Here is a 15,808-nt window from a genome sequence, read left to right as displayed (position 1 = left end):
CTAAATGCAGCGTATTATACATACAGTGCATGCCTTAAGATTCATTCATAGAATGTTATATACAAAAATAGAATTGGTACCTCCAAAGAAAGTCAGGAATCTGCACGATAGATTTACTGTACATGCGGCAGGTGAAAAAGTAGACATCTGCCCATGGATGAGATACAGTGCCTTCAGAAAGTATTTATACCCCTTGACTTTACCACATTTTGTGTTACAGCCTGAATTCAAAATGAATCAAATGTTTTTCTCACCCATCTACATACAATACCCCATGACAAAGTAAAAACATGTTTTTATACATTTTTCCTAACTTATTAAAAATGAAATACAGAATAATCGAAATTGCCTAAGTATTCAGACCACTGAGTCATTACTTTGTAGAAGCACATTTAACAGTGACTACAGCGGAGTCTTTCTGGGTAAGTCTTTAAGAGCTTTTCACACATGGATTGTACAGCATTTGCCCATTATTCTTTTCAACATACTTCAAGCTCTGTCAAATTGGTTATTGATCATTGCTATACAACCATTTCCAGGTCTTGCCATAGATTTTCAAGTAGATTTAAGTCAATTGTAACTTGGCCACTCTATTCACGGTCTTCTTGGTAAGCAACTCGAGTGTAGATTTGGCCTTCTGTTTTAGGTTATCCTGCTGGAAGGTGAATTCATCTCCGTGTCTTGGAAAGCAGACTGAACAAGGTTTTCCTCTAGGATTTTGCCAGTGCTAAACTCCATTCTGTTTTTTTTTTTATCCTGAAAAACTCCCCAGTCCTTAACTATTACAAGCAAACATAACATGCAGTCACCACTGTGGTTGAAAATATGGAGTGATACTCAGTAATGTTATTGGATTTACCCCAAACATACCACTTAATATTCAAGACAAATGAATTACTCAGCCAATTTGTTTTGCGGTATTACTTTAGTGCCTTGTTGCAAGAAGCATTCATGTTTTGGAATATTTGTATTCTGTACAGGCTTCCTTTTCACTATCAATTAGGTTAGTATTGTGGAGTAACAGTGTTGATCCATCCCCAGTCTATCACAGCCATTATACTCAGTTACTGTTTTAAAGTCACCATTGGCCTCTTGGTGAAATCCCTGAGCAGTTTCCATCTTCTCCAGCAGAGTTACGAAGGACGCCTGTATCATTGTAGTGACTGGATGTATTGATACTCCATCCAAAGTGTAATAAGTTCACTGTGCTCAAAGGGATATTCAATGTCTTTTTTTTTTTTTTACCCATCTACCAATAGGTGCCATTCTTTGCGAAGCATTGGCAAACCTCCCTGGTCTTTGTGGTTCAATCTGTGATTGAAATTCACTGCTCGACTGAGCGACCTTACAATTATCTGTATGTGTGGGGTAAAGAGATGAGGTAGTCATAAAACATATAAAAAATCATGTTAAACACTTATTGCACACAAGTCCATGGAACTTGACTTAAGCACATTTTTACTCCTGAACTTATTTAGGCTTGTCATACAAAAGGGGTTGAATACTTGATTCAAGACATTTTAGCTTTTCAATTTTAAATATTTTTTAAATAAAAAATTCCACTTTGACAACATGGTATGTGTAGGCCAGTCACAAAAAAAGTATTTTTGACAATTTTAAACTCAAGCTGTAACACAAAATATGGAAAAAGTCAAGGGGTGTGTATACTTTCTGAAGACACTAACTCACTGTTCTGAATAACAATCATCACTGAAAGAAAAAGTGCAAAGCTTCAATGTTTTAATATAAAACATATTGAACCCCCTTTAATTTAATTGGAGCGATGTAGTGAGATTCAAATCCCTTCCATATGCAAAGGTAGTCTCAGGACAATCTTTTCAAGATTCTGCTTGAATAACTCAGGCCTAGTCTTGGCACCAGTCTGTTTAGCTATCCTTCCACTCCTGTCATGCAAAACTTTGGCATTTGACAAGGTGTGGAATGTTAGCTAAACAGACTGGTACCTAAGCTAACTCAGAACTCAATCCACTGTCTCTACGAACATGGGTGCTCTGCTGTAACCAGCCAGTCTCACTCAGCAGTCTCCAAAGTGTTCCTCTAGCTCTGCCTCTCCTCCCGCCGACAGATCCTCAACTGGGACAACTGACCACCTGAGGGTCCTCGATCCTCTCCTCTTCATCATCCTCCTCCTCCTCGTCACCCTCCTTTTCATCCACCTCTTCCACCTTTGACCCCTCGTTCCCCTCTGTTCCATGTCCCTGCCTCGTCACTCTTTTCTCCGCCCTGTCCTTCTCCACCGCAGCCCCTGCCATGGGGCACTTGTGGTCTCTGTAATACTTCTGTCGGGTGAAGCCCTTTTTGCAGGTGGCACATCGGAAACGATAGTTGTTTGTGTGGGAGCGTTGGTGCTCAAGCATGTGGGCTCTTCTGCTGAAAGCTTTCTGGCAGTACCCACATTTATAGGGCTTGATACCTTGGGACAACAGAAACAAAAGCATGGCTCTAAATTGTTTTGAATCAGCACTTTAAATGGCCGTCAAGAGCTGCAACAAGGTAAATTATGTTTACAGTTGTGACTGGTGTATTAATAATTTACTACAACAGACAGGAAATACTCACCAGAATGAGACAGTATGTGTGCCTTCAGCTTGTCTGGTCTGTTAAACTCTTTAATGCAGCCAACATGTGTCCTGAAAGCACAAAATGCTTTGAATACACCAATAAAAAAACGCAACTTTCTGTTACATTAACGTCGAAGGTATCCCCAGGTTTTTATTGGAATCTTTTGTGGCTCAGGTTTCCAAATAGGCTCACATATGATCTGTTAGTAAAATAGACACCTCACTTACCTAAATGGACATTTGTATTTCTTAAAGGGCTCATGAATGAGCATGTGCCTCTTCACCTTGTCCTTCCTGTTGAACATGGCCTCACAAACAGAACATTGGTATGGCTTTTCTCCTGCAATGAAATGACAGTGTTGCCATAAGCACAGCAGAGAGAATCGAGTGAAAGTTATTTGCACCATGGGGTAATGTGTCTGAATGGCTCACCTGAGTGGATACGAGTGTGCAGTTTGAGGTAGTGCTCTGTTTTGAAGAACTTTGTACATATTTGACATTTGAACCTTCCTCCGATACCATGTGTGGGCAGGTGCCGCCGGAAATACCTCTCACAAGGAAAAACCTGTTAAATAAATGCATTATTTAGAGTGACTTAAATTCTAACATAGCAGCGAGCGACATCCATTTTTTCTAGAGCATACCTTTTGGCAATGTGGGCAGGGGAAGTTATGTGAGGCGGTTAACAAATGCTGCTCCAAGGCCTCTTGCGTGGAGTACCGGCTTTGGCATTTCACGCACCTGAGTGTGACAGAAACACTGGTGAAACCCGTAACCATGGGGTCAAACTAAAGGCCATATAAAACACAGACAAAAGCCGTGATCACACTGAAAAGAAAGCAACTGACTGAACTTTGTAGGCATTAGTGTGGCCTAATTAGGAGACTGGAGATAGTGAAGCTAACCTATAGAAAGTGGTCTCCTTGCGTGGGTTCTGCTGGGGACAGAAGCAGTGGGAGTACTGGTGCACCCCCAGCTCAAACAGCGAGGGGAACACCTTGCCACACAGGTGGCAGCGGTAGGTGAGCTGTTCCTGGTGCATCCGGGTGTGCTCCAGGAACAGATCCAGCTTCTGGAACGTCTGGGAACAGGTCTTCACCACACACTTATATACCTGAAACACAGCAGGAAGGAACATTAGAAGGATGAGTGGTGAGGACAGAGCTCTTAACAAAGACATCTGACACAATAACATATCTATTTGAATACCTGTTCAAAGGAGAACCATTTTTTTCTCTCCAAATAATATGAACACCGATTGCCCCCTGTGCTTAATAATGCTTGTGCTTCATTATTGTTCTGGGTAGATCCTTCCCTCTGGCCATGTGGACTCACCTGCTCTCCTTTGTGCTGGGTCATGTGAGATTTGAGCTGGAAGTAGGTGCTGAACTTGCCAGCACAGAACTGGCACTGGTAAGAGCTGTCGATCAGGATGATCTGCTTAGTCTGAGCCTGCTGGCTGTTGTGCTTGCCGTCACCATCACCCAGGCTGTCTACATCAGTCTGGGAGTCACAGTCTCTCTCCTCAGGCTTACCTGGGGCTTCTAAACACACAATCTACATTTATAATACATACTTAGGCCCTTAATAATACATTCATTATGACATACTTAATTGATTTTGGTTATTATTACCACTATGTCATCCACAAAAGGTCTCAATGGCCTTTTGTGAAAAATAAAGATTCCACAGTGAGATGATTACCTGGCTGCTCCTCCTCCTCATGCTGTTGTTCCTCCTGTTGTTGTTCCTCCTGTTGCTCCATGACCTCCTCTGCACACAGTGGGACCACCTTGACTGTGATGGGCAGTCTGGACACTGTACTGGCCACGCCCGAGGGCCACACTTTGTGTGTCTGCATGTGCTTCTTCACATTAGACTTCTGGGCAAAGGCCCGGCCGCATACGATGCACTGGAAAGGCTTCTCCCCTGTGTGACTGTAGAGACATCAAAGATTATAAATGTAAAACATATATTCTTATCCTGGGTAGATTCAATGCATATGGATATAGCTTTTCTGTTTTGGCTGAATGGTACATTTGGTTTGTTAAGCTCACCTTCTAATATGTTGCTGGAGATCAAAGTTTTTGGAGAAGACTTTGTCACAGAAATTGCACTTCAGCTTCTGCAACTTTCCTTTCATTTGTTCTGCTGAAGAGCCAATGGATATTAACAACGGACAACATTGTTTCTCATCATTGGCTAAATTAAACAATGTAAAAAATATATTTGTTAGGATCAGACCAATATGTACTGTATATTGACATTTGTTTTCAAAAATCATACCCACTGCTCCATCCTGGCCTTTCTTGCCATTTTTTGGTCGTTTAGGAATGATCACTTTGTCAAACTCCTCAAGCCCAGTTAGGTTTGCAGTGATGCTGCAGGTTTTGGTTTTGGTGCCTTGCTTCCCAGGGCTGTATACTGGAGGAGTATTGAATGACTGGCTCTCCACACACTGACTCGGGACCTGTGGGCAGAAAAAAATACATCTATAGTGTTAGTGAACTACTGAGCCAAACTCTTTTGGAAAATGCCCAAACACTGCAGAGTACAAGTCTGTCATCCTCCTCATTCTCTGCAAATGACAGATTGCATTAGTTAAAGCTCACCTGTACAGATTGGAACAGCTGCAAACCCAAGGTGTGAATCTCTGCACTACCACTCCCAGACATTTGAGGCATTGTGCTGTAGACCTGGACCACTGAGTTGCTGATACTGGGCGGCACCTGGGAGGACAGAGGCTGAGGCTGTCCGGGGGGGAGAGAGTGGGAGGACTGCTGATGGTGCTGAAGGTAGGATGCCCCTGTGTGCATACTCAGGTTACTCTGAGAAGGAAAGGTAAACACGATATGCAGTGAATAAAGGCTAATGGAATATGCTTCTTATTGAGAAGAATAGCTTAATTCGGGATGCAAAGTTCCGTTAACAATTCCGGAAAGCTTCCCACACAAGTTAGGCAATAAGCAAGGAAATCTGGAATCCTACAAAATGAGATTTCTGGAAAACCAGGGAATCTTGGGAAAGTTACTGGAATTGTGCAACCCTATACTTAATTGAATGAAAACAACTTACCTGAATAGGTGGCTGCATTGCTGCCATGGGTTGGTCAATGGATGTGAAGGCAGAGATGGCAGACATCAGAACATCATCGCTCACTAAAGCATTGCCTTGGACCAGTGTGTGAGTAAGAGGAGATGGAGGCACTGTGATGTATGTGGATACCTGATGTGGATAGCAAAACAAAGAAAAAAGGAAGACTGCATTTACATTGCAAGTGAATTATTCTTCTGGTGCATGCTATGATACTCCCCAGCCCATACAGTAAGTACAGGAGATAGGTAACTAGGTTATCTTGCCAGACTCATGGTGTGCCGCTGTGGGAAAAGACTAAGTAATTTTAAAAAAACATCTTAGCTATCAATCAAAACCTTACGTCATAAGCCAGTAGTGCTGTACCCACCTGTCTGTTGGCGGGGGTCTGTGGCACAGAGCTAATGGAGGGCACAGGGGTGTAGGCGTTACTAGATGCCAGTGATACTGTAGACAGGGAAGGGGCATTGGACTGGCACTGCTCTCGCTTGTGGGTCAAAAATGCAGGCAATGAGTTGAATTGTTTCTTGCACTTCCCACAAAGAAAGACATCTTCATCATCTGTAGAGAACAATTGGGAATATACAGTACCTTCAGAAAGTATTCACACCCCTTGACTTTTTCCATATTTTGATACATTACAGCCTGAATTTAAAATGTATTAAATTTAGATGTTAAGACACTAGCCTACACACTATACCCCATAATGTCAAAGTGGAATTATGTTCAGGAGTAAAAATATGCTTAACAAGTTGCACGGACTCACTGTGTGCAATAATATTGTTTAACACGATTTGTACCCCACACATACAACTATCTGTAAGGTCCCTCAGTCAAGCAGTGAATTTCAAACACAGATTCAGCCACAAAGACCAGGGCGGTTTGTCAAAGCCTCACAAAGAAACGCACCTATTGGTAGATGTGTAAAAAAAATTATTAACCCGACATTGAATATCCCTTTGAGCATGATGAAGTTATTAATTTGACTTTGGGTGTTGTATCAATACACCCAGTCACTACAAAGATGCAGGTGTCCTTCCTAACTCAGTTGCTGGAGAGAAAGGAAACCGCTCAGGGATTTCACCATGAGGTTAATGGTGACTATAAAACAGTTACAGAGTTTAATGGCTGTAATAAGAGAAAACTGAGGAATGGTCAACATTGTAGTTACTCCACAATAAATGACAGAGTGAAAATATGGAAGTGTGTACAGAATAAAAAAATATTCCAAAACATGCATCCTGTTTGCAATAGGGCACTAAAGTAAATCTGGAAAAAACATGGCCAAGAAATTAACTTTGTCCTGAATTCAAAGCATTATGTTTGTGGCAAATCCAACACAACACGAGTACCAATCTCCATATTTTCATGGTGGTGGCTGCATCATGTTATAGGTATGCTTGTTATCGGCAAGAACTAGGGAGTTTTTTTTAGGATAATAAGAAACAAAAGAGCTAAGCACAGTCAAAATCCTAGAGGAAAACCTGGTTCAATTTACTTTCCAACAGACACTGGAAGACGATAACCTAAAATACAAGGGTAATTATAAACTGTAGATGCTTACCAAGATGACACTAAATGTTCCAGATGAGCCTAGTTACAGTTTTGACTCAAATCTGCTTGAAAATCTATGGCAAGACTTGAAAATGGATGTCTAGCAATGATCAACAACCAACTTGGCAGAATAATTTTTAAAAAATTATTATGTGCAAATATTGTACAATCCAGGTGTGCAAAGCTCTTAGAGACTTACCCAGAAAGACAGCTGTAATCACTGCCAAATGTGATTCTAACATGTATTGACTCAGGGATCTGAATACTTATGTAAAATGAGATTTCTGTATTTCATTTTCAATTTCTAAAAACATGTTTTCACTTTGTCATTATGGGGTATTGTGTGTAGATGAGTGAGACAAAACATATATTTTGAATTCAAGCTTTAACACAACAAAATGTGGAATCAAGGGTATGAATACTTTCTGAAGGCACTGTATCAACACTTCCATATTTAAACTGCAATCAGTGGAGATACAGAATGCATCCTTGTTTTGAGTTACTGTAGTACCTAGTTCTCTGATCAACACAATATAAATTGCAGTGAGACAAAAATGAAGTGGATAAAGGGAAGTACACACCCATTGCCTGAATGGTAGATGAGCCTGAGATGTTCTGGTTGTTTGGGTCAGGGACACCTCCCTGGCCATCCAACAGAGACTGGACAGCCAGGACTGTCTGGTTGTCCATCCCTAGAAGAGAATAATAGATCTGGAGGTCAGAACGGTGCAGATCATGGTGATGATATACCATAGCACGACAGGAACAAATCAAAATAGGATTGGTGCGCCACTGCTATTTTGACAACAAGCAGCCTCTCAGTGGGTTGTAGCTAGCGCAAGTGGCTGTTGTTTCAATGCGACATACTCCCTCTTCTCAAAACAATCCCCAAACAAAGGAAATAGCTATACATTACCATAAGCAAATTTAAAGAACACATGCAAAATTATCAAAATGTACTCAACGAAATGATAACTAGCTAGCTCTCTGGCATCGATTATTATAATACAAATTGTGCTTTACCATATGACATTACCATAATTACACCTCCTAGATAACCCAAAATAACCTCACTTTTTCGAGAAAATTTGTCTACAACCCATTCATATGTTGTTAAATTAAAAGCGTGGTATATGATCAACGTATCGATACCTTCCAGGACTTCAAATATAGCCTGCGCCATCTTGTAGTTCTTCTGTGTGTAGGCGTTCGATGAATACGACTGCGTAGCCGATAACGTTATGTAGGCGGATTCTCTCTGCCCAACAGCTGGTCCAGGGCCAGTTTCAACAGTTTTTGTTACATTTTTAGTTTTGGATTCGGGTAGGAAAGGCTGATCCCAAGTCAGACGTTAACTCATTCATCACTCCTCTCGATTTGCTTCACAAAATAGTTACCAAAGAATAAGCTAATCAAATCACTCATGACATATTCAAAGATACACTTTCTCACAGTTTATCTATTAGCCAAAAACATGTTTTCCCATTCATAACAATGAAAAGCGTGGCATCACAGAGAGTGGCATTTCATGGGAGCCAATGACAAGTCTGGGAAATTCTGACGTTGGCGGGGCGCATTCGCCAACCAATAGAAATCGTGATTTTCATGCACGTGCATGTTTCGCGGCAAAAATATTTGGCGCGTAAACCTCAACACTTGTTCTGATCAGCTGGAACAATAACAACAATAACACAGTTGGTTTGGCGCTCAGATTATAACTTTTATGGATGGACTTCAGTCAAGGTGATCCATATAATTTGTTTATAGGATATGTAGACTGTCGGATTGGTTCCTGGGTATGCTGACCAAACGACAGGGTGAAGAACTGAGTTGGCTGGTAACGTTACTGCAGCAAGCTAGCTAGCATTCTAAGGTGCCCTAATTGTCATTTGAAAGGATGCGTAATAAATCCAGTTATTCGTCCAAGGTAGCTGAACTAAAAGTTGACGTTAGTGCAATATTGCGTTAGGAAGAATACAAGCTATTTAGGTTGCTGATTTGTTTGTAGCTAATATGTTGCTGTTACATTTTGTCTGAAACTGAATTGGCTTGCGTCTTCTGTCCCATCCTAACCCTGAAGCGAACACAACCACTTTTCAGGGCTAACAATACCAGCTAGGTAGCTAACTAGAGTAGCTAAGTTTTTCTAGGTCGTTGCAGTATTCAAGGAACTCTGCTTGCTAGCAACACAGTAAGCAAGTGATGAGTTGTGTTTACAAACTGTACCAAACGAACGTTATTTTGATGTCAACTAACGTTAGGTAGCGATTTAGCAATTGACAAAGGGAAAGTAGTTGATAGATGTGGCCAGGCCTCACCGGACTCTCATTGTAAAGATGAAAACAATAGATTGCATAGAAAAGCTAGCAGCGAGTTAGCACGCTAGCTAACATTGATGCATGTTTATTTCACATTTGTAAACTATAGATTAATTATTCAATATAACAATTTATCTTGTATAGTTACGGACTGTAACTACAATCTGCTAGACTGCAGCTGTCAGAAAGCGCAACAACTGTCTCTAAGGTTATATTATAGCTGGCTAAATGTGAGGAAGCATTACCATGCATTTTTGATTTTGTGCGTTTTAGTTGTTGACGCATGATTGTCAGTAAGCTAATGTTAATATTAGACATGCTTAACCTCGGTATTTGTAAACCAACTCTTCAAATACGTTTGCACTATTATTCTCACAAATTAGACATGACTTGTGTTAGAAGGTGCTGATAGTACCATATCAAGCCATTGGACTTGAACTCTGCCACAAAAGACAATTTAGGGGACTTGAGCACCCCGGTTGTGTGTGCCATGTCAGAGGCACTCGTATCAGGTCAGACGTCAGAGGATCTTTTGGCAGACTTTGAGTCTCTTTTGAATGCTGGGAGTATTGACCTATCAGAGAACCACCAGATAGTCATAATTTCCACCCCCAGCAATGTGGGCTTAAACTCAGCTGTCCCCAGCAACACTGGAGAGATCCTCCTGTTCGCTACCCCCCAAGGCCCTGCGGATGTGGTCCAGGACCAGCGACGGCCAACTCTGGGACGACCTCCGGTAGGTATCTAACTGACCATTTTGATATGGGTGTTGGCCGGGGTGGGAATATGATGTAAAGTTATCCCTGTACAATGACTGTAGAAAGTGTGTCTGTGTGAGAAAGAATGATCTGTGGCATCCACACTAACTTTTTATCTTTGTTCCCCCCCATAACTTGTTTCAGGTGAAGAGGAAGCTGGACTTGGACAGTGATCACCAGTATGTCAGCACCTCTCGCCCACCTTCTCTTGGGAGGGCCCCAACGTCCACACCAGCACCACCCAGAGGTACAGACTCCCTGTTCACAATTCAAATATAACTATTCATTTGAATTCAGTTGTAACTATTATAATTTTGGCCAAAGACAATAAATAAAAGTATTTTTATAATGTGTCCCGCTCTCAGTTCCAAAGCCTTCGACAGAGAAGTCTCGCTATGACACATCTTTGAACCTGACCACCAAGCGCTTCTTGGACCTGCTAGCCCAGTCTACTGACGGGGTGGTGGACCTAAACTGGGCCTCACAGGTCCTGGAAGTGCAGAAGAGACGCATCTATGACATCACCAATGTCTTGGAGGGTATCCAGCTCATCTCCAAGAAATCAAAGAACAACATACAATGGCTGTAAGTCTGGACTCTCGTACTGTACAGTATGACAATATCAAAAGTGTGTTCTGGCCTTTCTGGCTTACAATCCTTATTGTCTCTACAGCCTCTACATATATTATTCAATACATACAATACACCATCATCAGTGATTCCACAGGATATGTGTATTAGCTAAAAAATAAAAACATTATCCTAACATTGTTTGTCACAGGGGGAACCGCATTGATGGAGCGTCTGTTTCCCATTACCAGGACCTACAGAAAGAGGTCTCTGATTTGACACAGGCGGAGGAGAAACTGGATGAGCTCATTACCAAGTGTAACCTCCAGCTCAGACTCCTCACTGAGGATACCCAGAACAAGAAATATCCTTTTGTGTCTTGTCTGTCTTTCTGTTTGTGTCTCTGTGCTTTTTGTATCTACTGTATGTATTTGAATATGCATTATAGGTCAGTGTTTTTTCTTTAACATAATTGCACGTTGGGTTATTTGATGTGCCAGGATCTACGGAAGTCTTTTGACTCTCCTGACCAGCTGGTGATGGTCATCAGAGCCCCTCCAGAGACCCAGATGCAAGTCTCAGAGCCCAGTGAGGTATGTGGGAGGATAATAGACCAATGGACGCTTGCTCAAGACTCTTTTTCTGGACCAAATACTGTTTTCCAGCTAATGTGGTTTACATACCAACCACAACTATTGAATTGTATCCTCTCTGTTTCAATAAATTATTCCTTGTCTTCTGGCAGGGCTATCAGGTCTCCCTGAAGAGCACCCAGGGTCCCATCGACGTCTTCCTGTGTCCAGAGGACATTTCTGGTGTCTGCAGCCCAGTGACAGGCATCAGCCCTTCTAAAGCCACATACCAGATAATGCCCCAGCCTGCAGAACAACCACAGTGCAGCTCCACACAGGAAATTACATCGTCAACAGCTGCGTCCCAACAGAACTCCTCTCCACTGCCATTGTTTCGTGAAGCGGGTAAGCTGCTCTCACTAGTGTCACACTGTCACCCTGATAGGTTCAAGAATGTCAGATTTCTTCCAAGAAATCCATTAAAGCACAACTGAAGGCAATAAGCAACTTATCTGATAGAAAACAGCTTATGGGAATCAATATTGGTCAGAAACACAAGGTGAGACAGACTACTCAGTAGCGTATTGTACTTTGTTTACATAAGACATCACATCACACATTTTATTACATGAGAAATACTGTAGCAAACACCTTAGGTAGATTTAAATTGCCCGACCAAAACCTATGCAATAACGTCAGTTAATTACACATTTCTTGAGTTGTCTTAGTGCATTTTGTTACGTTACAGCCTTATTCCCGTTACCAGGACCGTATTCTCGTTACCATTCCTAAAATTGAATATTATTTTTTCCCCTCATCAATGCCCCAAAATGACAAAGCAAAAACAGGTTTTTAGACATTTTTGCAAATGTATAAAAAATACAAAACTGAAATACCTTATTTACATAAGCATTCAGACCTTTGCTATGAGACTCGAAATTGAGCTCAGTTGCATCCTGTTTCCATTGATCATCCATGAGATGTTTCTTCAACTTGATTAGAGTTCACCTGTGGTAAATTCAATTGATTGGACATACCTGTCTATGATCCCACATTTGACAGTGCATGTCAGAGCAAAAACCAAGCCATGAGGTCAAAGGAATTGTTCGTAGAGCTCAGAGACAGGATTGTGTCGACTCACAATTCTGGGGAAGGGTACCAAAAAATTTCTGCAGCATTGAAGGTTCCCAAGAACAGTGGCCTCCATCGTTATTAAATGACTCTTCCTAGACCTGGCTGCCCAGCCAAACTGAGCAATCGGGGGGGGAAAGGGCCTTGGTCAGGGAGGTGACCAAGATCCCAATGGTCACTCTGACAGAGCTCCAGAATTCCTCTGTGGAGATGGGACAACCTTTCAGATGGACAACCATCTCTGTAGCACTCCACCAATCAGGCCTTTCTGGTAGAGTGGCCAGATGGAAGCCACTCCTCAGTAAAATGCACATGACGGCCCGCTTGGAGTTTGCCAAAAGGCACCTAAAGGACTCTAACCATGAGAAACAAGATTCTCTGGTCTGATGAAACCAAGATTAAACTATTTGGCCTGAATGCCAAGCGTCACGTCTGGAGGAAACCTGGCACCATCCCTACGGTGAAGCATGGTGGTGGCAGCATCATACTGTGGAGATGTTTTTCAGCGGCAGGTGCTGATATACTAGTCTTGATCGAGGGATAGATGAACGGAGCAAAGTACAGAGAGATCCTTGATGACAACCTGTTCCAGAGTGCTCAGGACCTCAGACTGGGGCAAAGGTTCACCTTCCAACAGGACCACGACCCTAAGCACACAGCCAAGATGACGCAGGAGTGGCTTTGGGAAAAGTCTCTGAATGTCCTTGAGTGGACCAGCAAGAGCCTGTACTTGAACCCGATCGAACATCTTTGGAGAGACCTGAAAATAGCTGTGCAGCGACGCTCCCCATCCAACCTGACAGAGCTTGAGAGGATCTGCAGAGAAGAATGGGAGAAACTCCCCAAATACAGGTGTGCCAAGCTTGTAGCGTCATACCCAAGAATACTCAAGGCTGTAATCTCTGCCAAAGGTGCTTCAACAAAGAACTGAGTAAAGGGTCTGAAAACTTATGTAAATGTGATTTTTCAGTTTTATTTTTAATACATTTTGTTTTGTCATAATGCGGTATTTTCTGTAGATTTGAGGGGGGGACTATTGAATCAACTTTAGAATAGGGCTGTAACAAAATGTGGAAAAAGTCAAGGGGTCTGAATACTTTCTGAATGCACTGTCGATTCATTCGGACTATTTTGAGGAAGTGATACTGCCTTTGTTCCTATGGCAGTATCACAAAGACTGAAATCTTGTTTTTCTTAATGAGCAACAGAGAAACCCATACAGAATCGGTGCGTTCAGTCGCTCTTTAACATTCCTCAATGGCTATTGGCCGTGGTCACACAAACTGCATTTCCATTTCTTTTTTCCTTTACAGGAGCAGTCCTGGAATGTGATCCGTTCCCCAACTTGGGAGTGCTGCCAGAATTTGACCTTTCACCCTTGTCATCCTCTGACTTCCTCAGTGGGGAGGGCCTTGGTAACCCACTGGATGGGTTCATCAACTTGTCACCTCCACAAAGCCACGGCTACCACTTTGGCCTAGATGAGCATGAGGGCATCACTGAACTGTTTGACTCTGACTTTGGAGACTTCACCCCACTAGAGTTGGGGTGGAGAGAAACACCCACAGAACAAGAATGAGGTTGTATCTCTATGGAAACACCCAATACACACCCTTTTCCCCTCAGAAAAGTATTCCCATGTGGCTATAATACAGAATTGTACAGCACAGACAGTAATGGCACTTAAGTCGTCTAGCAAAAGAGGTTAGCTTTAGATGGCTATTTAATTTATTTCTATACAGATAATGTTTTTGTACCAAGAATGTTTTTTTTTTTCTCTCTCTAAGTGGCTTGTGAAGATGTACTTGTGGGATATGGACTTATCAGCTTGGAAGCTAATACTGAATTTGTTATATTAGGTAGGCATTTTTGCCATAGTCTCAGGTGTAAGGAAGAGCTCGACTTTTCCGCTAAGAGTTGGGTTTCAGATGCATTTTAAGAAGTCTTACAGTATGTTGGCCAATGGTAATGGCAGGATATAGCCTATGTAGGTTAAGAGACCTTTTTATAGATGAAGTTTGGGATGGGGGTTGGGATGTCATGCCTTAAAGCAGTGGTTCTCATTCCTGGTGTGCACATTTTTGTTTTTGCCCTAGCACTACACACCTGATTCAAAGCCTTTTGATGAGTTGATCATTTGAATCAGGTGTGTAGTGCTAGGGCAAAAATAAAAATGTGTACCCCTTTGGGTCCCCAGGACCAGGATTGAGAACCAGTACCTTAAAGGTAAGATTCACCCATTTTGAATGTTTTATATAGTTTTTTTGCATCTCTGAGCGATGTTCTATCGATTCCCGGGGTCCTTTCATGTTTTCACGTGTATCTAAGCTATTGCCTTTTCAATTTTGAGATGCACAAAAACACTTACATTCAAAATGGCCGAACCTTTCCTAATGACCAATAAGAAAATATTATCTCTTTTAAAATCTGTCCATATTGGTCTACAGTTTGAATATATTGTTTTACCAGGCTTTACATTTGGTTGATTGTCAGTCATACATTATATCACAGTTTGTCGTTATCATGAACCTTATCACAGCTCCTTTTCTGCAGGTCTTATGCAGTGCCTTATAAAAAAAAGTGTTGGATGGATTCAGTTCAGGTGTTATTCTGTGTCTATAATTGAGGTGTTTGAATGAAAGTGTTAGATTTGCATTTCTTAACAGCAAATTGTGGATTACTACTATTTGGGGCTGTCAGGCTACTGTACTTGAGAATTCAGCCACTGTGTTAAAAGTGCTTAAGGGAATTTAACTCTGTAATCAATTTCACATTGTTCAGCGCTTTGTTTTATAACAACATTACAAAATGAACTTTTTTTCCCACAAATTCAGTGGTGAAAATGCTTACTTGTACCAGACCGAGTGGTTTATCAAGCATGTCTTTTGTATCAAATTAGTTTTTTGAAGAATAAAAACATTGCTATATGGGGCAGTTGATGATAAAAAATAAAGTGAAAACAAACTGCGAAGAGTTCCATTAGCGTAAAACAGATATTTCTAGTTCCATCCCGTTGTTTAAGTGAAAGACAGACAATTTATGACTCTCGGGCAAGTTGAACCTGTGTATATTTTTACAAACAAAATACAAAGAATTCCAGTACTGATCTTTCTGATTCCTCCCCTGTAGATGCTTTTTAAAAATATTTTTATTTATTTCACCTTTATTTAACCAGGTAGGCCAGTTGAGAACAAGTTCTCATTTACAACTACTACCTAGCCAAGATAAAG

The 15,808-nt window shown here is 41.5% G+C and overlaps 2 protein-coding genes across 5 annotated transcripts; one reads left to right on the top strand and one right to left on the bottom strand.

Moving 5' to 3' along the window:
• Window positions 1-1,723: 1,723 nt before the first annotated feature.
• LOC115165832 (zinc finger protein 341) lies at window positions 1,724-8,435 on the bottom strand. Of its 3 annotated transcripts, none has more exons than XM_029719246.1 (15): window positions 8,382-8,435; window positions 7,811-7,921; window positions 6,046-6,236; window positions 5,658-5,807; window positions 5,195-5,410; window positions 4,869-5,052; window positions 4,640-4,733; window positions 4,287-4,519; window positions 3,918-4,126; window positions 3,488-3,696; window positions 3,227-3,323; window positions 3,015-3,147; window positions 2,811-2,922; window positions 2,581-2,651; window positions 1,724-2,434 (listed from the first exon to the last, which is right to left on the bottom strand). In XM_029719246.1, the coding sequence occupies exons 1-15, from the start codon at window positions 8,410-8,412 to the stop codon at window positions 2,091-2,093; spliced, it is 2,385 nt and encodes a 794-aa protein (XP_029575106.1). In that variant the 5' UTR covers window positions 8,413-8,435; the 3' UTR covers window positions 1,724-2,090. The 3 variants fall into 3 exon arrangements, with proteins under 3 accessions (XP_029575106.1, XP_029575107.1, XP_029575108.1); XM_029719247.1 differs by having other exon boundaries at window positions 4,640-4,730; XM_029719248.1 differs by having other exon boundaries at window positions 6,046-6,162.
• A 423-nt stretch (window positions 8,436-8,858) lies between these two features.
• LOC115165830 (transcription factor E2F1) lies at window positions 8,859-15,549 on the top strand. Of its 2 annotated transcripts, XM_029719245.1 has the most exons (8): window positions 8,859-8,972; window positions 10,163-10,283; window positions 10,450-10,552; window positions 10,671-10,890; window positions 11,087-11,239; window positions 11,354-11,468; window positions 11,621-11,852; window positions 13,892-15,549. In XM_029719245.1, exons 1-8 carry the CDS (start codon window positions 8,953-8,955, stop codon window positions 14,155-14,157), a joined length of 1,230 nt encoding a protein of 409 aa, XP_029575105.1. In that variant the 5' UTR covers window positions 8,859-8,952; the 3' UTR covers window positions 14,158-15,549. The 2 variants fall into 2 exon arrangements, with proteins under 2 accessions (XP_029575105.1, XP_029575104.1); XM_029719244.1 differs by having other exon boundaries at window positions 8,864-10,283.
• Window positions 15,550-15,808: the final 259 nt, after the last annotated feature.

Source organism: Salmo trutta, chromosome 28 (assembly GCF_901001165.1).
Source record: "Salmo trutta chromosome 28, fSalTru1.1, whole genome shotgun sequence".
NCBI lineage: Eukaryota > Metazoa > Chordata > Actinopteri > Salmoniformes > Salmonidae > Salmo > Salmo trutta.
This window is presented reverse-complemented; position numbering and strand designations above follow the sequence as displayed.

Coding starts and splice junctions, on each gene's coding strand:
- LOC115165832 (XM_029719246.1), bottom strand. CDS start 8,412: ATGGCGCAGGCTATATTTGAAGTCCTGGAAG. Junction 5,808..6,045: donor AGACCCCCGCCAACAGACAG/GTGGGTACAGCA, acceptor TATCCACATCAG/GTATCCACATACATCACAGT. Junction 2,652..2,810: donor AAATACAAATGTCCATTTAG/GTAAGTGAGGTG, acceptor TTGTGCTTTCAG/GACACATGTTGGCTGCATTA.
- LOC115165830 (XM_029719244.1), top strand. CDS start 10,038: ATGTCAGAGGCACTCGTATCAGGTCAGACGTCAGAGGATCTTTTGGCA. Junction 10,891..11,086: donor AAGAACAACATACAATGGCT/GTAAGTCTGGAC, acceptor TGTTTGTCACAG/GGGGAACCGCATTGATGGAG. Junction 11,853..13,891: donor GCCATTGTTTCGTGAAGCGG/GTAAGCTGCTCT, acceptor TTTCCTTTACAG/GAGCAGTCCTGGAATGTGAT.